Source organism: Schistocerca gregaria, chromosome 3, assembly GCF_023897955.1.
Source record: "Schistocerca gregaria isolate iqSchGreg1 chromosome 3, iqSchGreg1.2, whole genome shotgun sequence".
Taxonomy (NCBI): domain Eukaryota; kingdom Metazoa; phylum Arthropoda; class Insecta; order Orthoptera; family Acrididae; genus Schistocerca; species Schistocerca gregaria.
The window spans coordinates 619,528,382-619,555,323 of record NC_064922.1 but is presented as its reverse complement, the minus strand read 5'-3'; the positions used below and the strand labels follow the sequence as shown (position 1 = coordinate 619,555,323).

The following is a 26,942-nucleotide window of genomic DNA, read 5'->3' as shown; positions in this document are numbered from 1 at the left end:
TTCAAAGTAATAACCATTGTTTAATATTAGATATTATGTTGAAATGCCTATCTCAAAGGACTAAATGTGTTTCTGTCAGAATCTTTGTACGTCCAGAGTACTGCCTCACAACTTAAAGGTGACAAAAATATACCCACTTATTGTCCCTTCAACAGCACAGTCTATTTTAAATGAATCACATCATTAAGGTATGTAAAAAACGTTCTTTATATCTTCACTGCACAGCTTAATATCTTTCCACACTACTTGAAATTAGCAAATAAATCTCTCACAGACAAGAGCTACAAACACTAGTTAAGTTAGGTAGTAAAGCAGTATATTCAGCTGCTCTTTTCCATGTTTGAAGACACAGACTAATTGCTTAGAGTATGATGTGTGCCTCAATGTGAAATACAACAACATTACTGCAACATTAAATGGTCCAGATTTGTTTGCACACTTCACTGTCAATGGCAATAAATGTATTTTCACTTTTAATTATGGCAAACTATGATGCATAAACATTTCTGCTGATTGCAAGAAACTGGAATAAATAAAGATCACAAAAAAGGCAGAATGAAATTATAATGAGCAGAAATGAAAGTATAATGAGCATATTACATGGTAATGGTAGTAGCACATCTGACAGTAATGATATGGCAGGAGGCTTTAAGCCAAGTGCACTAAACCAGTACAAGTAACATACTGGACTCCATTTGCACCTTTCAATATGCTGCTGGTCAATTTATTACCACAACCTGACCTAGACCTCCAGCTGTTACAAGCCAATCTGTTACAACAACCAAGATTTCAAGGGGGGGGGGGGGGGGGGCAATATGTAACTTTAGCCTAATAAGCCACACTTACCGAGGAATAAGAAAATGGATGGCACATAGGAAAAGGAGTGGGAGTCAGATATGATGAAGAAAAATCATTTCAACAGTACTTAAATAATTGTGTGCATCAAAATATATGTATTTCAAGTTATGAAAACAAGTAGTAACATTGCCTCATTTATGCATGTTATAATGAATAAAAAGATAATGACATTCAGAAATCTGTCACTTTTCATTGTGAGACACAGTGTGTTACTTTTGCAAGTATATGAACTAGACATGTGAATAGAACCACCAAATGAACAAAGGAAGAAGTCTGAGTACAGCCACGGAGGGATCACCTTTGAGACGAAATTCCAAATGCATTTTAACATCATGCTGCATACTGTCATTTCAGGATTCCTTCATGTATGAAGCACCTAAAATTTGCAGGTTAAATGTCAATAAAACATGTATTCTAAGAAGCACAAGTAAGTTTATAACTGCAACACTCAGCTAATACAATTTCTTCATAAGCAATGCACTTGTCTAAAGTTGCTATTAACTACGAAAGCATTAAATCTGTCAAGGGCTACATCTATGCTTGCCCCTGTCATGCTGGGAGAGACCTTAGTTAAATTCAGATGGCATCTTGAAGGTTTACCTTAAATATGATCTGTTTACAGCAGTTATTCCCTGGAACCTGAAAAGTAGCAAAACAATGCGAACAGTCATATCTGTTTTGCGTTCATTGTTGCGGTATTGCTAACAGTTTTATTCTGTAACAGTGATTATATCCTACTGAGATTCTGCAATGTAAAGCAAAGGGTAAATATTTACCTGAGAGCAGTTTTGTATCCAACCCATCATCGAAGTTAAAACAGACGGCTGTTAATTGTAACAACGAATCACTAATTATACGACATCTCTTCAGGAAAACACTTCACAATCACCAAATTTCCTAGACAACACATATGAAGTATTTTTGCAAATATTTATTTACTTCTTTACTGGGAGTTTTCTGAAAACTTAGGACGTAGCGTCCTAAAACATTTATTGAGTTAACATTAGGTCACTGGCAGCAAGTTTTGTACGGGTACCAGCCACAAGAAAGGTTTTAAAAAATCGTCCACATTTGCAAACGACTGTCAAATACCTCCTGTCAGTCGCTATGATACATCGCAACACACACGGTCTACGCAACAAACTAAGGTGAAAACGCGTTGATCGGCGTTCGTAAAGTGCATGTGCAACCTTGGCAATGCCGGTTGATCAACAGAAGTTAAACAAATGACTGTCCCAGTAGAGAGAGAGAGATTAGTAAACTGACAACACTAAAAAAAAATGCTAGGCGCATGGCGAGCATAACACTGTATTTGAGTAGGAATTCAGCTGTAATATAGAGTCAATATGGAATTTGATCAGTTGTGAAGCAACAAACCGCGTTAATGCTACAAATCGAGGCTACTTGTTAGACACTGGCACGTTTACTGTGTTAACGGCTAATGCGTGTTATTTGTGTGGAGGTTATGTGATTAGGAATTACAGTAGTTTGAATAGCACATGCTTCCATTTAAAATGAGTTACCGAGCTAGCGCATTTCTTATGTGTGATTACTGAAGTAATATGTTATGCAAGGTTAACAGTTGCAAAGAGACGGCTGAGATACCCAGCACTTGGCTCGATGTAAATGACAGCCGGTATTGCGTTTCGGCATTACATTTCCATTTTGAAATTATGCGAACTAGCCTTCTATAAAGTAATTATTACACATTTGCAATCGCAAATTATCTCGAAGGTGAATTATAAACTGGACTTCATATGTCGGTATTAACCGGTGGAAGTTCTACAAGTAAATAAACAGCTGCTTAATATTCCAGCGGGATGATGCTACGTCTGAGAAATATGATTCAAGACGAGCAAGTGGAGATAGCAATATGCATAATACTGCGTTTGCCAGGATTGTTTCTGTTGGACTCATATTACCAGATGACGCAGGATACTGAAGATGCAGAGCAGACTTTCATCGTGGCAATCCCAAAGGCCGCTCATATTTTGAGTAAGCATTCCTTATTTTTGAGAATATACAACTATTCCAGATGAATATAAGCATGCCTAAAACTGTTGGAGTGGGCACCAGTATTACCATATGTAACCCTATAATTGACCACAATGTTTTCATTTCACATCTTGAACATTTCTTGTGCAACATAAAAGCCATGAACCTACCGTGTTGACACTGCAAATTTGCGTCATTTACGTCTCGCATATTTTGAAGACTTAAAAATGTGTATAAAGCCCTTTTGACGTGGGCAGTGCAAGTAATCTGTCAGGGAAATGCTGTGTGAATCAAAATCATTGAAAACTGCACAAGCTACAAACACTGGTGCTATCCATCAATACCAAGGACCCACAGGGGTATAAAGCGAGTCGAGGACTAGTGAAAAATCCATGAGTTGCTGTTCATTAGCATTACAATTTTGCCACTGTGCAAGTGCTGAGAATTCTGGTACAGAGTTTGTATCAGAAATTCAAGCTTTCATAATTAGGGCCTAATAATAAAGCTCATTTTCTATTAGATGATCTGTTGCCTCAAATATTACTGAGTTGTCGTGGTCATCAGTCATTTTCCATGTCTGATAAAGGCTTCCTCTAGATGTTCATGTGCGTTATAGGCTAGTCTTTAGTGACATGTATCTATTTTGAGTCTGAATGTTTTCTGTAGTCACCTACCCACCATCCACTAGTCCTCTTCAGTTATTCCTTCCCTCTTAGTTTTCAGCAAAACCTCCCTTGCTGATTTGCATGGCTATATTTGCCACCTACACCCATCTATTGCTTATTTATTTTTATTCATTGATCCATAGACAAATTTCTTTGTATAAATAGTGCATTTGTATAATTATGACATCCATACAGAGGTACATATGGTAAGAGTAATGGGTAAAAAAAGCATTCATATAGGAAACTCAGAATATAGGTACATACATATGCTATATGTTGCTGAATTACAAAAGGCAAGATTAAAGAATCAGAAAGAACCTCATTCAAACAAGAGAAATTATACAGCTTGGTTTTTATATTGTATGGAATGATTTTCAAGCTAGATGTGTAGTGTGTTTTGTGTCAACATCAAGTAAACTAGCTGTGGCTACTTTGTTATTGCTCAGCTGAATATTTATTTGTAATCATTTTTATTACATGCACTCTTCAGAAGGGCAAAAACTATTTTTTTGTAACTATACTTTCAGACATATTTTAAATTTATGCCGTTCCATTAAGCTATGTTTTGAACTCTTTTTGGTTTTGTTATATAGCTTTACTCCTTGGTAAAACATAGTGGTTTTAGTCTAAATTGTATTCCTTTTAACCAGGTACAACCAACCATTGTACCTGTTTGGCTATTCTGTATGGATCTGTTAGTTGCCTATTAATCAATGTTTTTCCTAAGCATACTGCAATTTGAAAACTTTGAACTGTCAAAATATCAATTTGTTTGTTTTCTTTCACTTACCAGTGAACCTCATCATTGCTCAGTATACTACCATCAGTTTTCATATGGGTTTCATACTCACAAAACTGATAACACATACAGATTGTAAACTTTCTATTTCAGACATATTTGAATCTTAGTATTAAAAACTAAAGGCTCTCCAGGTCACTGTTTCTTTGATTAGTCATACCAACATTGTCTTCCACCACTGGAAATATATATATATATATATATAAAAGAAACTTCCACATGGGAAACATATATTAAAAACAAAGACTCTTTGCCTGGTCTGTGTATGTGCGGATGGATATGTGTGTGTGTGCGCGAGCGTACACCTGTCCTTTTTTCCCCCTCAGGGAAGTCTTTCCGCTCCCGGGATTGGAATGACTCCTTACCCTCTCCTTTAAAACCCACATCCTTTCATCTTTCCCTCTCCCTCCCTCTTTCCTGAAGAAGCAACCATCGGTTGCGAAAGCTAGTAATTCTGTGTGTGTTGTGTTTGTGTGTTTTGTTCATTGTGCCTGTCTGCCGGCACTTTCCCGCTTGGTAAGTCTTGGAAAATATATATATATAATTAGCTGCTTGTGTTAATATTTACCCCTGCCTTTCCACATTTTAGTTATAGTACAATTATAAATTTCTTTTCAGGCACACTTTCAAACTTCCTATGTTAAGTTCCACCATTAATTTTTGCAGTTTATGGGCTAGTACAAACCCACAAGCAAAAAAGATGATGGGCAACACACAGTACTTCTTCCAATCCCCAGTTCAGGTCTCTGAAGAATTCTTCTAAGACTGCTAAGAATAGTTTTGTGAAAAAAATAGTCATACCTTATTCAGTTTTCAATTATAAATTTCCAAATATGCCGAAACTCGCCAATTTACATACATTTTTATTCTATATGTAGAACCAGTGGTTTATTGCATAATTTCATTCATGATATGTAAGTGGCCCAATGTGATGAATTCACTACATAGCTGCATGTGTGTATAAATATTTACATTGTCCTAAGCAAGCCCTGCAAGACATCAAATTGCTAGATAAAAGAGAAACCACAGAGCTCACCTGCACTGTGAGAGTTGTGCATCAACTCCTTTTTATAACATGCTTCTTACGTATATGCTTAGGTTTGGAACACCCACTCCTTAAACAATGATATTGATGTATTTACCTTTTTTTACTGACAACTGCACACGGCCAGACACTTTTTGAGCTAGATGTACTTATTGTATTGTATTGTATTGTGAGAACAATATATTCTTAAAAATTGGCAACACATGTCAACACAAAACTTACCTTACTCATCGACAATATTATGAAAAGGGTAAATTGCTACTTACCTTGTAGAGGAGACACTGAGTTGCAGACAGGCATAACATTTTTGCTTTCGCCTAAAAGACCTTTTTCTGTGGTGCTTGCCTGCAACTCAACTCGGACGTCCTCCATGCGGAGAGTAGCAATCTGTCCTTTTCATAATATTGTTGTTATTCCATCCTGTATATTCCATTGTTTGAATTTATCTTACTCATCTATATAAATGACATAAACACAGAATAATTCATAAAGCATTTTCTGTAATTGGGAGTACCTTTGCAGTCAAAGCCAGAAGGAATGCAATATCCTAAACAGAAAAATCTGGTCACAGGTATGGCTGCTCTATGTATTGCAAACAAAGCTGATATACGTTATGAAAGAAAGCACACACAATGCTGGTGTAATTTTCTACAGTATTCATAATTTTATTTTACGATCCAGTTTTTGTCTGTTCCCCCATTGTCATGTATAAAGAGAAATATGTGTGGCTGTGAATTTTTTTGAGTATCATGACAGTTGTCATCTTTGGAAGCCAACTGAAATAGTTTAAAATCTTTGATCCTACAAAATTTTCACACCCACACACTTCTATCTTTGTGCCTGATGTTACATAATAGCTATTTCGTATTCACTGCCAAATTAATAGATTAAACAAACAATGGAAAATCCATGATGGAATAATGGCAATATTTTGAAAAGGACAGATTGCTTCTCACCACATGGTGTAAATGTAGAGTCGCAGTTAGTTACAATGAAAGACTCTCAACAAGTAAGTTTTTGGCCAATAGTCTTTCATCAGAATTACACACACACACACACACACACACACACACACACACACACACACAGGAGTTGCATTTGATTGAGTGTGTGCGTCGTTAAATTCCGATGAAGGCCTTTTTGGCCGAAAGCTTACTTGTTTGACAGTCTTTTGTTATGCCTATTTCCAACTCAACATTTCTTCTGTATGGTGAGTACCAGTCTATCATTTTTATCTTCTTGAAATTAATGGCTTAAATTATGCACGTGATGAAGTCCCTTTTTGCTGTTGACCCATTAGCACTGAATTTTTTAAATTTTATTTTGGTGTGATTATTTGAAAAAATTTAAGGAAGTGTTTGAAAGGTCTAGCTGAATTTTAAAACGATTCCCTCAGACAGAAATAAAATTAATCACTGTCCTATAAATAGGACGTTGGGCACTTACAGTGTCCAATAAAGAAAACAATCTTTCTTCAGCTTTTCTTTCCCGTTTTACAATTTGTGTACACTTTATTTTTTAAGGAGATAGATTGGAAACAAAACACTGAATTTCAAAGAGGGAAAGATTTGTTTAAATGCTCAAATTAACATAAATTCAGTACTCTTGAAAGATTGTGAGAACTAATTTATGTTTTTCTGTAGTTAGACTCTAAATGGAGACATGCCACTCGTAACTTGGTGTACAAGGGTAATTGTGATTATCTACAAAGTTTGGTTAGTAGAACCTACAGTCCTGGTGAGTTAAACTTACTAAAAATGTTGAATCTCTCATAAGGGTGATTGTCTGTCTCCTTCTCCCTGCTGTATCAACTCCAATGTCGACCATGCTGCCTCCTCTCAAGATGGTCCAATGTATCTCAATGAGCGGGCTGTCCAGGAGATCTGGGTAAAGGAAAAAGTGCCTCGCCTGGTTGCTCACAAGTTATTGGCTAGTTGCAGACTGAGTTCTACTATCTAGAGCTTACAGTACAGTTCTTGCTACATCTTGTTCCACGAAGGACATGGCCACGCAGACATGTGATCTGAAATTCAGCACTGCATTTGTGAAATCGCCCAGTGTTATGGTAGCATTGCTGTCTTCTCATCCAGCTGTGCAACAAGCCACCAAACTTTCACCTCACGAGCTGAAGTCGCCTGCTACACAACCAGCAGTGCAGAATGGACAGAAGGAATACTTCTGCGAAGACTTCCTATTCCCCTCCAGCCAACAAATATCTGAGTCTTTCTCTGCCAACAGGAAAGGCTCCAAGAAGTCAACTAAAGGCAAACAGTCTTGTCCTTCGCCAACTCAGAGATCCACTGTGATGGTGTCACCATGTGATACCCTCACCTGGCCAACCTCCGTGTTGTTGGTGCGCACTGCCAGATGTTTTTCTGTGCTGGGCTCCGCAGATTGACAGAGGGAGAATGCTGAGACCTCTGTAGATCTCATGGAGCAGGATTCTGCAGCCTCTGCACCCTGTAGCATTGAGTCTTCGAAGGCTGGCATTCGGAAGCCGCCAAGGTGACACCCCTTCATTTTTTCCCTCCTCCCCTTTCCTCATCATGACTCTCCTTCAATGGAACGTTTGTGGGCTTCAATCAAACAGAGGATTCATGGCTGCTCTTAGAATACCAGAGTCTGCTTGTTCTCATCCTCCAGGAAACAAAATTGCAGCCTCATGACCGCTTTGAACTCTCACATTTCTTCCCAGTCTGTTTTGACCTTCCTGGACAGGTTCTCCCAGGACCTGTCCAAGAGGAACCCTCTTGACTGACCACCTCAATGAACTTAACCTCCTCCTGTCTTAACACGGGAGCACCCACATTTCTTTCAGATTGCACACACACCTATTCCGATTTGGACCTGTCCTTCTGCACAGCCCAGCTTGCCCATCGTCTTGAGTGGTTCATTTTCTCTGACTTATGATCAAGTGACCATTTCCTGTGTGCTCCCCATTTGCTGACACCTACCTCACTTACGTACACACTCAAATGGTAGCTTGCTGGCGACCTTCAACGAACAACATTTTCCCAGTTGTGACGATCAGGTAGAATACCTTACGAATGTTATCCTTACTGCTGCAGAATGTTCCATTCCTCACACTTCCTCTTTACCACACCATGTCCCATGGTGGACTGAGACATCGCACGATGCATTTTGCATGTGGAGACATGCTCTCTACGTTTTTAACCATCATCCTATGATGACAAACTACATTCATTATAAATGGTTGCATGCACAGTCTCTTTGTGTCCTTTGGGATAGCAAAAAAGGTAGCTGGATTTCATTCACTAGTTCTTTCAATAGTTCAACTCCCTCTTCTGTTGTGTGGTCCAACCTCTAATGGCTCTCTGGACCAAGATCCATTCCCCAATCTCCGGCTTGACAGTTGCAGATGATCTCATAGTGGATGCTATTGCTATTTCCAACAACTTGGCTACCATTATGTGGAGATTTCGAGCTCCTCTCACTATCACCCTGCCTTTCTCCATTGGAAATGAGCAGAGGGGGCTCAGGTGATACTGTTTTCTTCTCAGAATTGAGAGTGCTACAATGTCGCCTTTACTATGCTCTCACTTCATCCCAATCTTCTGCCCCCTGGCCAGACGATACTCAAATTCAGATGTAGCAGCACCTTTCCCTTGCATGCAAGCACTTTCTGCTTCATAGGTACAACCACATCTGGGCACATTTCCCAGACACTGGCGTGAAGCCACTGTCATACCCATACCTAAGCTCAGTAAGGACAAACATCTTCCTTTGAGCTACTGCCCCGTTTCCCTCACCAGTTCTGTTTACGAGGTGATGGAATGTATGATTCATGCCTGGCTGGTATGGTGGCTCAAGTCTCGCAGTTTACTAACCACTCCACAATGTGGATTTAAAGTGTGCCGTTCTGTAGTTGACCATCTTGTCACTTTGTCCACCCATATCATGAATGATTTTCTGTGGAAATTCCAGATGGTGGGCATGTGGGCATGTTTCTTTGATTTAGAGAAAACTTGCAATACCTGTTGGAGGACTTATATCCTCTGTACTTTCTACATGTGGGGCTTCCATGGCTGCATGCTCCATTTCCTTCAGGAATTTTTAAAAGACTAAGGTTTTGAGGTACATGTGGGTTCTGCCTTGCCAGCCTCCTTTATCCAGGAGAATGGTATCCCTCAGGGTTCCGTCTTAAACGTCCCTCTCTTTGCTATCGACATTTACCCTATAATGGCCTGGCTCCCACTGCGCATCTCAGGCTCCTTTTTCGTTAATGATTTTGCCATCCATCACAGTTCTCCACAGACTTGTCTCATTGAGCGGCATCTTCAGTGATGTCTCGATTGTCTTTACTCATGGAGCATAGACAGTGGCTTTCATTTTTCCACTGACAAAACAATTTGTATGAATTTCCGGAGGCAAAATTGGTTTCTTCCACCATCTTTACATCTTGGGCCTGTTGCTCTTCTGTTTGTTGCAACTATGAAATTCCTGGGGCTCCTGCTTGATAGGAAACTTTCTTGGTCCTCCCATGTGTCATAACTGACAGCCTGCTGTACATGGTCCCTTTATGTCCTATGTTTCCTCAGTAGTACCTCCTGGGGAGCAGATCAAACCATCCTCCTCCATTTGTACCAGCCTCTTGTCTGTTTGAAACTAGACTATGGATGTTTCGTTTATGCATTTGCACATCCATCCCTCTTATGCCATCTCAAAACTATCCATCATTGTGGCATCCATTTGGCCACTGGGGCCTTGTACACTAGCCCCGTTGAGAGTCTGTATGCAGATGCTGCCAAACTACCACTGCCCTATCTTTTGTGTTAGCAGAAGAGCCAACATCGTGTTACTAGTGGAGGCAGAAATGCGTGTGTATCAGCTCATGCAGGCTGGCGTGAGGAGGGAAGAACTATACTAATGTGAGGTCTGGAACATAACAAGGAATGAGAATTCAGAAAGTGGGTGTAATAAGTTTGATACTTAACTTTAATCCATTAGTGATGAACGTCGCTCTTGATGGTACATGATTCACAATATTATCTGTTCAGAATACATTCTTATAGTAACTGAATATGACGGCTTGCTTGGTCACAGCAAATGACGTAGCTGAAGGCTATGCTAAACTGTCGTCTCTGCAAATGAGAGTGTATGTAGACAGTGAACCATCGCTAGGAAAGTCGGCTGTACAACTGGGGCGAGTGCTAGGGAGTCCCTCTAGAAGAGACCTACCTTGTGGCGGCACTCGGTCTGCAATCACTGATAGTGGCGACACGTGGGTCCGACGTATGCTAATGGACCACGGCCGATTTAAAGGCTGCTACCTAGCAAGTGTGGTGTCTGGTGGTGACACCACACTACCACCGTGACTTTCTCATCAGCAGATATGCATGCATTTGTCTGCCATGTGGGGCAACCATCCAAGCCTCACTCTTTTATGAGTCCTTTGATCACCAGAATAGGGCCCGTCCCTATGCTCTGTTACCTCCTGGAGTTAACTTTTGGCTCTTGCTCCAGCTTCTTAACTTCGCACTACCCCACTTTTCTGATTGGTGTGAACCCTTCACCGCCTTGGTCTTCATTTGCTTCCTAAGGACATTGCCGCCTTCAGTTTCATGACCTTTGCACGGAACTTCGAGATAGTACCTTTGTGTACATTGATGGCTCTCAGACTGACCATGTTGTCAGGTGAACCTTCTTCATTGGCACCAACTTTTGCAGTATTGGCTTCCAGAATACTGCTCAGTGTTTACTATAGAGCTCTTCGCCCTGTATCAGGCCACAGAGGACATCCAGCAACACAGGCTTTTCAATTGCATAATCTGCTCTGACTCACTCAGTGCCCTGTGAGGCCTCTATGTGCTGTACACTGTCCATCCCTTAGTGAAAGGGTCCAGTTCAGCTGTCACTTTCTCACCCATAATGGAGCCACTGTGATGTTTATATGGGCTCCTGGTTACATCAGTCTGTCAGGAAATGAGGCCACTGATGCTGCTGCCAAGGCTGCAGTCCTCGTACCTCAGCGTGATAGTTCTTAATTTCTTCCAAAGATCTCTTTTTTGCCATCTGTCAGCAGGAGGTTTCACTTTGGCATCACCACAGGCCTTTCCTTCATGGGAACAGGCTCCAGGGTTTTAAGCCTTTCCCAGCGGCTTGGACAGCCTCCTCTCAGCCTTGTGTATCGGGCACTGCATTTTTAGCCATCACCACAACTTTGTGCTCATTGCCATCTGTGATGGTTCACCATTTTTGACAGAATGGCCTTTCCTTAAGCACTTATGCTCTTGTTTGTATTTGCTGTCTGAGTTATGGGCCGTTTTAGCAAATGTTGCACGGATTGTCAACCACATTTTACTTTTTATCCATTGTAGAAATATGGTTAAGGTTATTTAATTAGTTCAAGACCTCGGTTTATTTATGACATATCTTATAGACATTTCTTCACATTCATGTTTTTAGCTGTCTTCTCTTCTGTCGATTGGGATTAATTTTAACTCCTCTCTTCGTCCTCGTGTTGTACAGTTCTGACATGGGTGCATATGAACCTAGAAGTTATTGTGCACTAAAAACAAAACAAACATTTAGTACAGAATGTTAGAGGCTTCCTTAAACAATTTTGGAATGGACATCTGAGCTTTTCTCTTTATCCAATAATGTGGCCTCTCCCATCCAGTTGCACAGAATCCAGAACTTTCTTCCTGGAGGTCTGCAGTGATATTGGTCTTTCAGTGCTTCTTCCTGCATTCTGCCTGATTTTCGGATATGAGGTGGCAATGTATCTTCAGATATCCTTGATGCTCCCCTGCAGATCCGGGGGTTAAAATAGGCCTGAGGTATTCCTGTCTGTCGTAAGAGGTGACTAAAAGGAGTTACACATGTTTTGGCTTTTATGTGGGAAGGGTGTCTTACATGGTGCATTGTGTCCATTGTGTATTGAGATCTTTAGCCCACTTTCTCGCTGTCGCATTGCAGTCCCACCCATTCTCCATCTCTTTCGGCAAGGACACTTTTCCGGGTCCATTTTCCACCATGCACTATGAAGTGTCACTTTCTGCACCGACGATGACCATGGACTCCTTTGCACCTGATATCCAACACGGTAGCCAGTCGCCTCCTAACCACACAAGGATCGCTCTGCTGATGCCTGCACTGTTCTCACCATTTATGCCAAGTGGTAGATGCCCACCCCCCTGGGGTGTCGGGACTCCCGACAATGGCCATCCTGCTAGGTGGCCTTTGCTGTGGCTGGGTGGTGCCCGTGGGGAGGGCTCCTAGTCAAGAGTGGGTGGCATCAGGGCGGATGACATGTGATGAATCATAGCCCATCATCTCTTTCTGGTGGTGAAACACCAGCAATCTCTAAGCGTTCACAAGCTCAATTCAATGCACAGAAGTATGTACCCCAAATCATTCCCCTCCCTGACCACACGATGGGAGGAACATCAGGATAAGGATGGCAGCAGATCTTATTCGCCCCGGTACCTTGTATGTTCAAGAGCTGATAAAGAATCTTTCATAACGATGAAGCCTCAGTTTTTTATTGAGCATTTAGAGGACAAGTTTGGGGAGGTGGAGGGCTTGCCCAAAATGAGATCTGGGTCAGTCTTGATCAAAACAGCATCCACAGTCCAGTCACGAGCATTCCTCGCCTGTGACAAGCTGGGGGACATTTCTGTAACCATCATGCCCCATGAGAGCTTAAATATGGTCCATGCTATTATATTTAACAGGGGCCTTCTTTTGCAGTGTGATGATGAGCTGCGCGCCGTTTAAAGTGATGAGGTGCATATTTTGTCCGATGTGTCCACCAGGGTCCGAAGGATAATCAGGTTGCCACCGGTGTCTTCATCTTGGCATTCGAGGGTGATACACTGCCCGACAAGGTAAAGGTGATGGTCTACGGCTGTGATATAAAGCCCTATATACCTCCCCCAATGCGGTGCGTTAAGTGCTGGAAGTTCGGCCGTATGTCTTCCTGCTGTACTTCCAGCATCACTTGTCGAGATTGTGGATGTCCATCACGTCCCAATACTCCATGTACCCCGCCTCGCATCTGTGTCAACTGTGGAGAGCACCATTTGCCTTGCTTGCCAGACTGCAGGATTTTCCAGAAAGAAAGGAAAATCATGGAGTACAAGACCCTGGACCGATTGACCTACACTGAGGCTAAAAGAAAATTTGAACGCCTACATCCTGTGCGTATGATATAGTCTTATGCCGCCACTACAGCAGTTCTGGCATCATCAACTCCTCCAATCCCAGTCACTTCCCAGAGCCAGAAGACCACACTTGCCCCCTTGATGGTAGGGGGCATTTCCTTCACCACCTACTTCAGGAGCAAAACCACCCCCCCTCTCCCCAACCATCTGGGATGCCCATCCCCACTTCTAAGCCAGAGAAGCGGAAGTCTTCTTCGGCTTCTCTCACTAGGAAGGGTTTACTTGGGTCACTCCCCTTCCCAGGGTTCTGCTAGTGGGAAAAATGACACCCGCCAGTGGCTGAAGAGCCCAAAAGCAGTGGTCGTAGGGCTTCACGCTCATCCTCAGTCCCGGAGACTGAGCCAGTGAAGTCCTCCCAGCTAGGGAAACCCATGGAGCACTGTGAGAAATCCAAAAAGAAAACCCCTAAGACCAAGGAAATTGTAGTGGCACCCACACCACCGATACCTACAAGCTCTGTGCCTGAGGATGGGGTGGAGATTTTGGCGTCCTCTGAGGACCTAGATCTCACCAGACCTTCAGACACAATGGTTATAGACTGCTCAGGCAATAAGTCGGTAGCAGCAGGTGACGCTGAGGTGTAAACTACCTCATTGAATGTTCCATGCCTTCCCAGTCTCAAGATTACATCATCCTCCACTGGAATTGTGGCGGTTTTTTTCCACTGCCTGACTGAGTTACGGCAACTGTTAAGCTTTACACCTGCTGTCTGTATTGCCGTCGAGGAAACCTGGTTCTTGGCAATGCAGACCCTGGCCCTCCGCAGCTGTAAGGGATATTACAGGAACTGCTGTAGTGACTATAATTGAGTGTCAGGTGGAGTTTGCGTTTATGTCCTAAACTCAGTCTGTAATGAACCTGTGCCCCTTCAAACCCCTCTTGAAGCTGTGGCTGTTAGAATAAGGATCACACAGGAAATAACTGCAGTGTATATCTTCCTCCAGATTGTGCAATACCCCTGAATGTATTAGCTGCACTGATTGATCAACTCCCTGCACCTTTCCTGCTTCTGGGAGAAACTTAACGCCCATAACCCCTTGTGGGTTGACACAGCGCTTACTGTCCGAGGGAGAGATGTCGAAACTTTACTGTCTCAATTTGATCTCTGCCTCTTAAATACTGGGGCCACCACACATTTCTGTGTGGCTCATGCTAGTTACTTGGCCATTGTTTTATCACTTTGCAGTCCAGGGCTTCTCCCACCTATCCACTGGAGATCACATGACGACCTGTGTGGTAGTGACCACTTCACTATCTTCCTGTCACTGCCCCAGTGTCAGGCCCACAGATGCCTGCCCAGATGGGCTTTAAACAAGGCGGACTGGGAAACTTTAACCTCTGCTGTAACCGTTGAACCTACCCCACACGGTAACATCGATTTGGTGGTTGGGCAGGAGGCTGCAAAACTTGTTTCTGTGGCAGAAAATGAGATCCCTCGCTTTGTATTGTGCACGAGGCGTAAGGCAGTCCCTTGGCAGTGACTGGAAGTGGCTGAAGCAATTACGGAGTGTCAGTGTGCTCTGCAGCGGCACCCTGCTCTGTAGCCACTCATACACTTTAAATGGCTCTGTGCCCGTGTTCGCCAGCTTACCAAATGACGGTAGCAGGAGCATTGGAAGAGGCACGTCTCGATCATTGGATGCCGTACAACACCTTCTCAACTCTGGACAGAGATCAAACATCTTTTCGGGTACCAGACGCCAACATGTTTTCCCAGTGTTACCATAAATGGTGTGTTACCTACTGCACAATCGCGATTGCACTTCGCTGAGCACTATGCTCAAGCCTCTGCATAGGAGAATTACCCCCCAGCCTTTCGCACTCTCCAACAGCGGCTGGAAGAGAACGTCATCTCATTCACTACACACTGCAGTGAATCCTAACGCCCTATTTACAGAGTGAGAGCTCCTCAGTGCCCTTGCACTTTGCCCCGACACAGCTCCTGGGCCTGATCGCATACACAGCCAGATGATTAACCATCTCTCATCTGACTACAAGCGACGTCTCCTAATCATCTTCAACCTGATATGGTGCGCTCCCATAGTTCCATCCATATCCAGGAGAATGGAGCCCCACAAGGCTCTGCATTGGGTGTCTCTCTATTTTTAGTGGCCATTAACGGTCTAGCAGCAGCTATCAGGTCCTCTCTCTCACATTCTCTGTATGCAGACTACTTCTGCATTTCGTACTGCTGCTCCAATGCTGGTGTTGCTGAGCATCGCCTAGAGGGAGCCATCTACAAGACACAGTCATGGGCTCTAGCCCATGGCTTCCAGTTTTCAGCCGCAAAATCGTGTGTCGTGCACTTCTGTCAGCATCATACTGTTCATCTGGACCCAGAACTTTACCTTCATGATGGTCCACTCACTGTAGTGGAGACATTGATTCTTTGGACTGGTTTTAGACGCTTGAGTGACTTGTCTTCCTCATCTTTGTCAGCTTAAGCAGATGTGTTGGCAGCACCTCAGTGCCTTCCATTGCCTGAGCAACACCAATTGGGGTGCAGATCACTGTACACTGCTGTGGCTCTGCAGAGCCTTTGTCAAAACCCAAATTGACTATGGGAGTGTGGTTTATGGTTCAGCAGCACCCTCAGCATTGCATTTATTCGACTCTGTGCACCACTGCGGGTTTCGACTAGTGACAGGAGCTTTTAGGACGAGTCCCGTGACCAGCATACTGGTGGAGGCTGTGGTCCGTCCATTACAGATCAGACATGCGCAACTGCTCACCAGTTACGTAGCACACATTCGTAGTTCTCCTGAGCATCTGAATTAATGTCTCCTTTTCCCACTCGCAGCAGTCCATCTCCCACATCGACGGCCCAGGTCGGGGCTAACGATTGCGGCTCACGTGCGATCGCTTCTGTATGAACTGGAGTCCTTGCCTGTACCACCTCTCCTCGAGGTCTGTTCACGTACACCTCCATGGTGTACGCCTCAGCTACAGCTTCGCCTTGACCATTCATGAGGCCCTAAGGACTCTGTTAACCCTGTGGCTCTCCACTGTCACTTACTCTTGACATGTTCCAGGGCTCTGAAGTGTTTTACACTGATGGCTCGATGGCTGACGGTTGACGGTCGCGTTGGCTTTGCCTACGTTCACGGCGGCCATATTGAACAGCATTCTTTACCCGATGGCTGCAGTGTATTCACTGCAGAGCTGGTGGCCATTTCTCATGCACTTCAGTATCTTCGTTCATGCCCTGGGGAGTCTTTTCTTTTATGTGCTGACTCCTTGGGCAGCCCGAAAACTATCGACCAGTGCTACCCTCGTCATCCATTGCTATCATCCATCCAGGAGTCCATCTGTGCCCTGGAACGGTCCAGTAGTTCAGTGGTGTTCATCTGTACCCCCGGTCACATCAGAATCCCAGGAAATGAACTTGCTGACAGGCTACACGAAACCACTTCTGGAGATGGGCATCCCCACAACTGACCTGCGTTTACTGTTACGCCGCAAGGTTTTTCAGCTTTGGGAGACGGAATGGCAAAGTCTCAGTATGCACAACAAACTGCTAGCCATTAAGGGGCCCATTAATGTGTGGAAGTCCTCATTGAGGGCGCAGGGACTCCGTGGTTCTCTGCCAGCTCCATGTTGGCCATGCCTGGGTGACCCGCAGCTACCTCCTGCACCGTAAAGACCCACCTTAGTGTCGGTGCAGTGCCCAGTTGACAGTGACCCATATTCTTCCGCTCTCTCCTTCTTTGGCTGCCCTGCAACTTCATCTTTGGTTGCTGGACTTGTTATCATTGGTTTTAGCAGACAGCACCTCATCGGCTGATTTGGTTTTACGTTTCATCTGTGAGGGCGGGTTTTATCATTCAGTCTGAGTTTTAGCGCATGTCCTTTGTCCCTCTATGTCCTCCACCATAGTGCTTTTAGGGTGGAGGTTTTAATGTGTTGCATAGTGGCTGGCTTTTCCTTTTTATTTGCGTGACTGGCCAGCCACTGTAATCTGCTTCCTTGTTTTACTCTCCTTTAACTGTTTCTTACATCTCTCACTTGTTTTCTTGTCCTCTTTTGCTCCTTTTAGTGTTCATTGCCTTTCCTTTGTTCTTGTGATCTTCCTGTCTTTGTGTTTTGTGTTATATGTCTCGGATGTTTTGGCATTGTTGTATTAGGAACAAGGGACTGATGACTTCGTACTTTGGTCCCTTCCCCCTCTTTTAAACCAGCCAACCATATCCTTGATGCTTTGGCCGCCTGAGATACATTGATGTAGAGTACATATGTGTTTACAACAGCCATGTTAACAATTATAATAAAAAGTAGCCAATACCATCTTTTTTTCCCCAGGAACTGCAATCGTATGTTTCTCCAGAAGCCAGTCATGGTAGTCTATGCTGCCCCTGTATATGCTATACTGACCCACAAAATAAGGCTTTTTGATGAGCTTCTTTTCATTTTGTCCTTTTTGTTATCTAGAAACTGAAACCGGAAACTTGATTAGATCAAAATTTGTTGCCAGTAAGACACAGGTGTTGTCATTCCACTTTACCATGGTGATTTGGTTGGTTGTGTTGAAATGGGAATCATAACTTCTTCAATCTTTCTTTGCTAAGATTTTATCTGATTTGAAAGGGCAATGAGCAGTCCTGTTTTATGTTACTACACCTGTGGTATGGAACTCTAACTGTTTTAGTTCTACAAGCAGATAATATGAACAAAAAAAAAGTTATCAAAATACATGATGCATCTGTTTGGGTCAGCGACACATTCTAGCATTTTTTTCACGACTTGATTTCCCAAAGGTTAAGAATCTTCAGACACATCTTCCCACAATACAGACCAAATTTATATCAACAGCCACCACTTCCACACAAAGCCCAAAATTTATGCTGAGACCTAATGGGTTTCCCCTTTTAGAAATTGAGAGATTTTCACAACAAATTAACCAGTTTTGTTATCATTCGCTTAATTATTATATACGAAATGATACATTACTTTTAGTTAAAGCTACTTTTTATGTGGTATGCCACTTTTTACAAGGGGCACCATGAGATCATCATCTTCAGACCAATAATCCCTCTAGCTGCACAGTGTGTGGTGTCCAGGTAAAATTAAGAAATCGATAAAAACTTTCAGTTCGTCTACTAAGGTATAATACTGTGGCTTGTTTTTCTTCCATAATGCTATTTAACAACTCAGAAGTAAGCAACTCCTCAAAAATGGCCTGTGGTATATAACCTTGTAGAGCTTTGACAATATTTTCACGGATAGTTTGTGTCAGGCTACCTACATTGCCAAAACTGTATTATGGTATGTCCTAGACCGTGTTGCTGTTGGTTGACTCTTCTTTTTAGAGAAATGAATCTGCAGTTGGTGCTGAACTTAAGTTTCCTTGGTGGCACTATATGAAGATGATGTAGAACAGTTGGGAATGTTGTTGTCCTCCAGCACATTGATTTCTACTGTCCCTGGAATATCTTGCACGATAGGACATCCTGTTTCATCATTATCAAAACTACCCCCATTTGTCAGTGTAGGTTGGGCTCAACAAAATATTTTCGCATTTGGAAGAGAAAGTTGGTGACTGTAATTTCGTAAATAGATTTCGCCGAAACAAAAAACGTCTTTGCTTTAATTACTTCCATCCCAACTCGCATATCATATCTGCCACACTCTCTCCCCTATTACGTGATAATACAAAACGAGCTGCCCTTTTTCTGCACCCTTTTGATGTCCTCCGTCAATCCCACCTGGTAAGGATCCCACACCGCGCAGCAATATTCTAACAGAGGACGAACGAGTGTAGTGTAAGCTGTCTCTTTAGTGGACTTGTAGCATCTTCTAAGTGTCCTGCCAATGAATTGTAACCTTTGGCTCGCCTTCCCCACAATATTATCTATGTGGTCTTTCCAACTGAAGTTGTTCGTGATTTTGACACCCAGGTACTTAGTTGAATTGACAGCCTTGAGAATTGTACTATTTATCGAGTAATCGAATTCCACCAGATTTATTTTGGAACTCATTTGGATTATCTCACACTTCTTGTTATTTAGGGTCAACTGCCACCTGCCACACCATACAGCAATCTTTTCTAAATCGCTTTGCAACTGATACTGGTCTTCGGATGACCTTACTAGACGGTAAATTACAGCATCATCTGCGAAAAACCTAAGAGAACTGCTCAGATTGTCACCCAGGTTATCAATTCATCATTTCATCAATTGTTTGAATTTTTTCACTCAATCTATGGGTAGGAGTGTTTCCACAGACATGCTGTTCAACCTCTTTTGTTATACGTGAGTCATGGCTAGGGTTGCCAGATTTTATACAGACAAAGAACATTTCTTATTTCAAGAAAAGGCAAATAAAAGGCTTATTTCTAGCAAATGAAGTATTTTCAAAATATGTGTGTTTATTTATTTAAATACAAATTTTTCTTACTTCTGGCAAAAAATATCAATTTTAAGTTTGTTCGAAAAGTTTATACCTGATGCTACATAGTAAATTTATGTTAAATAATGAACTTCCTTTATGTAAATTTATTGAAGCTCTCCCTGTAACTCTGTCTCTCTCCTTCCTCAGCTCTTTACACTTCATCAACAATCCTCTTTCGATAAACACTGAGGTGATTTGAACAGATAGTATGTAGGGTGCAATTTTTAATTGTTTGCACACTTAATCACTGACTTTGCAAGCATATACTACCACTTGTTAGAAGTATTTTTTTCATCACTGTTCATTAATTTTCCTTGGATTTCTTAAATTAATATGGCTTTGAAATATGAATCATCCATGCAGATTTTGTGTGTGAGTTTACCTTGAGGATAATTTTTTATCCAGTTATATTTTTCCTTTCATTCATGTTTACATTTATATGCTTCTTTGTTTTCATCAGACTTACTGGTAAATCAGAATCACTTGTCTTATTATTTGTTGCCTTTTAAGTTGCACTAAAGAACAACATACATTTATAAATTCCAAACTTTGCAATTTTTTACGAGGGTTGTTCAATAAGTAATGCCCCACATTTTTTCTCAGAACATATTTACTGTTAAGAGTCAGAATTTGGTGACAATGTACAACTCTGGCAGAGTAGATATGGAGGGAGGAGGAGTTGCCACATTTATTAAAAACTGCCATAAATTCAAGAACATTGTCATTAATAAATTCTGTTTAGAGCAGCATCTAGAAGTATGTGCAACAGAAGTAGAGTTCCATAACAGATCCTATATAATAGTAACTATTTACTGAGCACCTGCAGGAAATTATAATCTATTCATAAATCATCTAGAAGCTCTTTTGGGTTGTGTAACAGTAAGAAACAAAGAAATTTTGATTGCTGGTGACTTTAATACAGATTTTCTAATTCAATCTTCCAGTAAACATTTACTGCAGTTAGTAATGTTGTCTTTTAATCTAACTCACGCTGTAAACTTTCCAACTAGGATCACTAAATCCTCAAGGACAGCCATTGATAACATTTTTATAGACAAATCAAAGGAACAAAATCATATCATAAAACCTGTAATAAATGGACTATCAGATCATGACATACAGCTCCTTGTTTTAGATGTTAAGTCTAAGCAGATTATCAAGACTGCTAAATCTGAGTACAGGAGAGTATTCAATCAACCAAAAATAGAGTGTTTTAGAAAACTGCTTAAAGACATGAACTGGAAAGATGTTTATAGTGCTCATGACATGAATGAAAAATATAACACATTCATGAACAATGTCAGTACCATGTTTGAAAACTGTTTTCCTCTAAAAGTTACTCAAATTAAACAGAAATCTATAATAAAACCATGGATCACACAAGGAATAAAGATTTCCTGTAAGACAAAAAGGAAAATGTATCTGTCGACCAAGAATAGCTCCAATGCTGATGATTTAGCTAAATACAAGGAATACTGTACAATATTAAATAAAGTAATTCAGATATCTAAACAAATACACTACGAGAAGAAGATAGCAATGTCAGGGAACAAAATAAAAACAATATGGGATATAGTGAAAGAGGAGACTGGTAGAACCAGAAAGGAACAGGAGCAAATAGCACTAAGGGTAGATGACACATTAGTAACCGATGGGCATAGTGTGGCAAATCTATTTAACAAGTACTTTATATCCATTAGTGATAGAATGGGATTGTCAGGATCAGTAAATAATGCCTTGAATATCTGAAACAAGCCTTTACAAGTAGCTTCAGGTACATGAATATGTCACTCACATCACCAAAAGAAATAACTTCCATAATAAAATCTTTAAAAACAAAGCATTCTAGTGATTACGATGAAATATCAACAAAGTTAATTAAAGCATGTTCTTGTGAGTTTAGTCGAATTCTAAGTTACTTGTGTAACCAGTCAATTATAACTGGGACATTTCCTGACTGGCTGAAATATGTAGGTGTTAAGCCTCTATTCAAGAAAGGGGATAAAGAGATGCCATCAAACTACAGACCGATTTCACTTTTGCCAGATTCTCAAAAATTTTAGAAAAAGTAATCTACAGGCAGCTTCTCAACCATCTGACCACAAATAACATATTATCAAGAACACAGTTTGGATTTCTGAAGGGTTCTGATATCGAAAAGGCACACACACACACACACACACACACACACACACACACACACACACACACACACACACACACATTTGTAAAGGCAAAGAGTTCGGGCAGAGATGTCAGTCGAGGCGGAAGTACAGAGGCAAAGAAGTTGTTGAAAGACAGGTTAGGTATGAGCGGCAGCAACTTGAAATTAGCGGAGGTTGAGGCCTGGTGGATATCGAGAAGACAGGATATTCTGAAGGGCGAGTTCCCATCTCCGGAGTTCGGATAGGTTGGTGTTGGTGGGAAGTATCCAGATAACCCGGACGGTGTAACACTGTGCCAAGATGTGCTGGCCGTGCACCAAGGCATTTTTAGCCACAGGGTGATGCTCATTACCAACAAACACTGTCTGCCTGTGTCCATTCATATGAATGGACAGTTTGTTGCTGGTCATTCCCACATAGAAAGCGTCACAGTGTAGGCAGGTCAGTTCGTAAATCACGTGGGTTCTTTCACACGAGACTCTGCCTTTGATGGTGTGCACCTTCCGGGTTACAGGACTGGAATAGGTGGTGGTGGGAGGGTGCATAGGACAGGTTTTACACCGGGGGTGGTTACAAGGGTAGGAGCCAGAGGGTAGGGAAGGTGGTTTGGGGATTTCATAGGGATGAACCAAGAGGTTACAAAGGTTAGGTGGACGGCGGAAAGACACTCTTGGTGGAGTGGGGAGGATTTCATGAAGGATGGATCTCATTTCGGGGCAGGATTTTAGGAAGTCATATCCGTGCTGGAGAGCCACATTCAGAGTCTGATCCACCCCCGGGAAGTATCTTGTCACAAGTGGGGCACTTTTAGGGTTCTTCTGTGAGAGGTTCTGGGTTTGAGGGGATGAGGAAGTGGCTCTGGTTATTTGCTTCTGTACCAGGTCTGCTTGTGTCTGTGTATGTGCGGATGAATAAGTGTGTGTGCGCGAGTGTATACCTGTCCTTTTTTTCCCCCTAAGGTAAGTCTTTCCGCTCCCGGGATTGGAATGACTCCTTACTCTCTCCCTTAAAACCCACATCCTTTCGTCTTTCCCTCTCCTTCCCTCTTTCCTGAAGAAGCAACCATCGGTTGCGAAAGCTAGAAATTCTGTGTGTGTGTTTGTGTGTTTTATTCATTATGCCTATCTACCGGCGCTTTCCCGCTTGGTAAGTCCTGGAATCTTTGTTTTTAATATATTTTTCCCATGTGGAAGTTTCTTTATATATATATTAAAAACAAAGATTCCAAGACTTACCAAGCGGGAAAGCGCCGGCAGACAGGCACATGAACAAAACACACAAACACACACACAGAATTACGAGCTTTCGCAACTGGCAGTTGCTTCGTCAGGAAAGAGGGAAGGAGAGGGAAAAATGAAAGGATGTAGGTTTTAAGGGAGAGGGTATGGAGTCATTCCAATCCCGGGAGCGGAAAGACTTCCCTTAGGGGAAAAAAAGGACAGGTGTACGCGCGCGCACACACACACACACACACACACACACACACACACACACACACACACACATATCTATCCGCACATATATATATATATGGTTACATGTTCCACATCCACAAGGATCATCTCAACACGGACCTATGGAACAAAAAACTAATGTAATCTTTTCCATGTTCTGTTTTTCTACGTAGTCTCCATCATGTTTTATGGCCGTATGCCAACATTGTGGAAGGACATGTATTCTTTGCTGGTAAAAGCTTTTGTCCTTAAGGTGTAGCCATGTTTTCATTGCATGATTGACACTCCTACAATCTTCAAAGTGTGTTCCCTTGTGTTCCCTGAAGCTAATCTTTAAGTGCCCCAAAGAGATGCAAGTCTGGGGATTCCAGGTCTGGACTGTAGGGTGAGTGAGGCACTGATGTCCAACCCAATTTGGCAATGTGTTCCCGAATTCTCAGACTTTTGTATGGGGACGCATTATCATGTTGGGGCAAGATCTCTGCTAGATTCTTGTCCGATCAAACATGTCGTAAATGGTTCTCGAGTTTATTCAGAGTCTTCACATATGACTCTAATTGATGGTTGACCCTCTTGGCATCACATCCATGAGCCATCACAGTCCCAGATGGCTGTCACCATGACTTTTCCGGCAGAAGAGGTTGTCTTGAATTTCTTCTTCTGTGGTTAATGAGGATGATGCCACTCCATGGACTTGTTTCTGGCACAAAGTGGTGCACGCAGCTTTCATCCCCCGTAACGATCCGTGACTGAAGAGCCTCTCCGTCGGTCACAAAACACTCCAACAAATCAGATGAAATGGCCTTTCTTCAAATCTTTTGGTCTGCTGTGAGCATTTGTGGAACCCATCGTGAACACCTCTTTGAATATCTGAGAGCCTCGATCATTGCAGACGCACTTCCAATGCTGACCAACAACTGTAGAGCCAATTGCCAAGCTGTGATGTGCTGGTCGGCACAAATAATGGTATCCTCACAATTCAGCATGTCTGGAACAGTGGCTGTGACAGGACATCCCGAGCATGGCTGATCTTGGAGCTCTGTTTCTGCATTTCCTGAGGTTTTAACTTTCTTTACTCATCACCCAAATGTAATCTTATCAACTGCATCACCATACACTGCACACAAACATTTATTAATGTTCATCACGGTTTCTTTTTCTGTGCACAAGAATTCAATAATGGCGCGCTGCTTGTAATTTGAGTTGTATGTAGAAGCCATTTTGATGTTGTACTATAGCTCTACCATCTGCCAGAGTGGATTGGAACTTCACTGGTTCCACAGAAAAAACATGAATTATGAAGCACCAACAAGGACGTTTGTCTGTGTATATTAATGGCTTTAAAAAATGGGCATTACTTATTGAATGACACACATACAACAATTGAAACATAAAAATCTGAGTGGTGCAACCTAAGGTTACATGTGCTGTCGCTACATATTAGTGTTGTTATTTAGATATGTTTTCAGGTTGTGCCCTGTAACTGAGAAGGAAGTGGAAAACCACTTAAAAAGCACACTCAGGTTGACTGGCAGAACTGACTGAAAACACAGGGGAATGAAACTGAGACAGCCATCAGCATGCCAAGTTTGGCACACAGCATGTAGACACAATACACAGCTACCATGACACCCTCTTAAAATAACATATCGAAATTATTCAGCTGAATTTTGTTTCAATGTAATGTATCCTTTTTCTAATAAACTGTGAGTGAACTCTTTCAATACATATCAGTTAACTGGGTTAGGGGTACGTTAGAAATTGGTGTTATTGGGTTTTTAAGCAGTTTTGATTTATTTCATACAGCACAAATGTTTTTATGGATATTGATTTTTTTATGAAAGTGCAAAATATTATTTAACGCTAGAACAACTGATATTTCGATATACCTAGAACTGTGGCTGGGTTGATGGGTTATTGCTACTACTAACGAATTTGTTCTTTGAACTGCTGGAAATTTTATTATGCAATCAACAAAAAATAAAATAGCTCTTCACAAATTATCATTTATTATTTTAAAAAAACTTACACGTATTTGCTGGGTGCCTTTATTAGCTACCATCCCATAATGAGCACAAATAATCATCTTTTGATGCACATTTATTGCAGGCAGTTTTCTTGCACATATGAAACTTTACCAATGATTTGTTTCCTTAACAGTTAGACTTTAATGGCAACATGTTTGCTTCTTGTATGTCTCAGGAATTCATCAGGTGTGAGGGAGGTACTAGTCTTCCTGGTTGTTGCATACTTCTCAGCAGGCTCCTCCCCTAGCTGTGGTATGAAGACTCTGTGTTCCTTGTTTAGAGCATTGTACAATACCCAGGAATTTATCACAGCCAAATCCAGCGAGTTGTAAAATGTGTGACCAGGCCGACATCTCAGTGGTGCTTTGACAGAGTATTTGAGAGCCATTTGGTCGACCATGTATACTCCATATTTAGAGCCGTTATAAAATGTAACTATAACTGGCTTCTTTTTCAAACCATCTTCAACTTGAATGTAAGGATGTATAGTGCTGAGAATCAGGACATTCTTGTCGCCTTTTTCCTGGTAAACTGTCATTGTGATATCATTTTTCTTCAACAATACTGTGCTGCTTAACACTTATTTTGCCTTCTTCATACAGACTGGACATTCCCTGTGAGACTGACATATGGTACCCAGTAGATTTGTAGCATTTGCTTTCAAGGTTTCAGACAGAGCCAAGGAGGTGGAAAAATTGTCGCATGTCACATTTCTTCCTTTACTGAGGTAAGGTTACATAATTTTTTTCACAACAAAATCACCTATACGCTCATCGCTCAGCCTTGTGTCACCCTCTCCTAGATAAGGAAAACCATTAGCAATATATTTGGTGTCTTTATTGCCATCCAATACTTTTGTCCATATTTGTCTGGTTTTGAGGTCATGAACTGTGTGAATCTGCAATGGCACTTTGAAGGAAAAAGCTGTTCATCAATTGTTATATATGGACCCTGTATGTTGCTACATTGTGCATTTGCAATGAACTCGTATCAGACTTCTGAAAGCAAAGTAAACTTGTCTTCTTTCAGTTCTGATCTTGTGGATGTAATGTCAAATCTGACATAACACATTATCTCTCTGAATCTGTCACAAGCCATTGTTGACTTCACAAAATTATTTCCCCACTTCGTTGACCACAAGATCTTTGCTTGTATAGCACCATGGACCTACAGTATAGCTGTAAAAGCTTCCAATTCTTAAACATAGTTTGATCATCTGAACCCAGTTTTCGACATTCTTTGGTCTCAGTGCATTGTACAAAGTGTATCAAAACTTTTTCCACTATCATAAGATGCCAAGCATTGTAGGAGGTCTCATTCACATTTCGGTTTGCATGGGGAGTTGGTCAAGCATGGTGTTT

General features: G+C 41.8%; 1 protein-coding gene and 1 long non-coding RNA gene across 3 annotated transcripts in view; one reads left to right on the top strand and one right to left on the bottom strand.

Moving 5' to 3' along the window:
* Positions 1-938: 938 nt before the first annotated feature.
* LOC126355209 (uncharacterized) lies at positions 939-2,499 on the bottom strand. The gene is made up of 3 exons (XR_007565475.1): positions 1,635-2,499; positions 1,459-1,497; positions 939-1,234 (listed from the first exon to the last, which is right to left on the bottom strand). It is a non-coding gene; the product is annotated as an uncharacterized LOC126355209 (long non-coding RNA).
* The window catches only part of LOC126355205 (RING finger protein 145-like), a 223,447-nt gene continuing 198,600 nt past the window's right edge, over positions 2,096-26,942 (top strand). Inside the window, exons 1-2 of one of the 2 annotated variants that reach the window (XM_050005440.1) lie at positions 2,096-2,592; positions 2,675-2,853. In XM_050005440.1, the coding sequence (XP_049861397.1) occupies positions 2,679-2,853 (175 nt within the window). In that variant the 5' untranslated portion in view covers positions 2,096-2,592; positions 2,675-2,678. Of the gene's footprint in view, positions 2,854-26,942 lie in introns of both variants that reach the window. The other variant, XR_007565474.1, reaches the window with a different exon arrangement.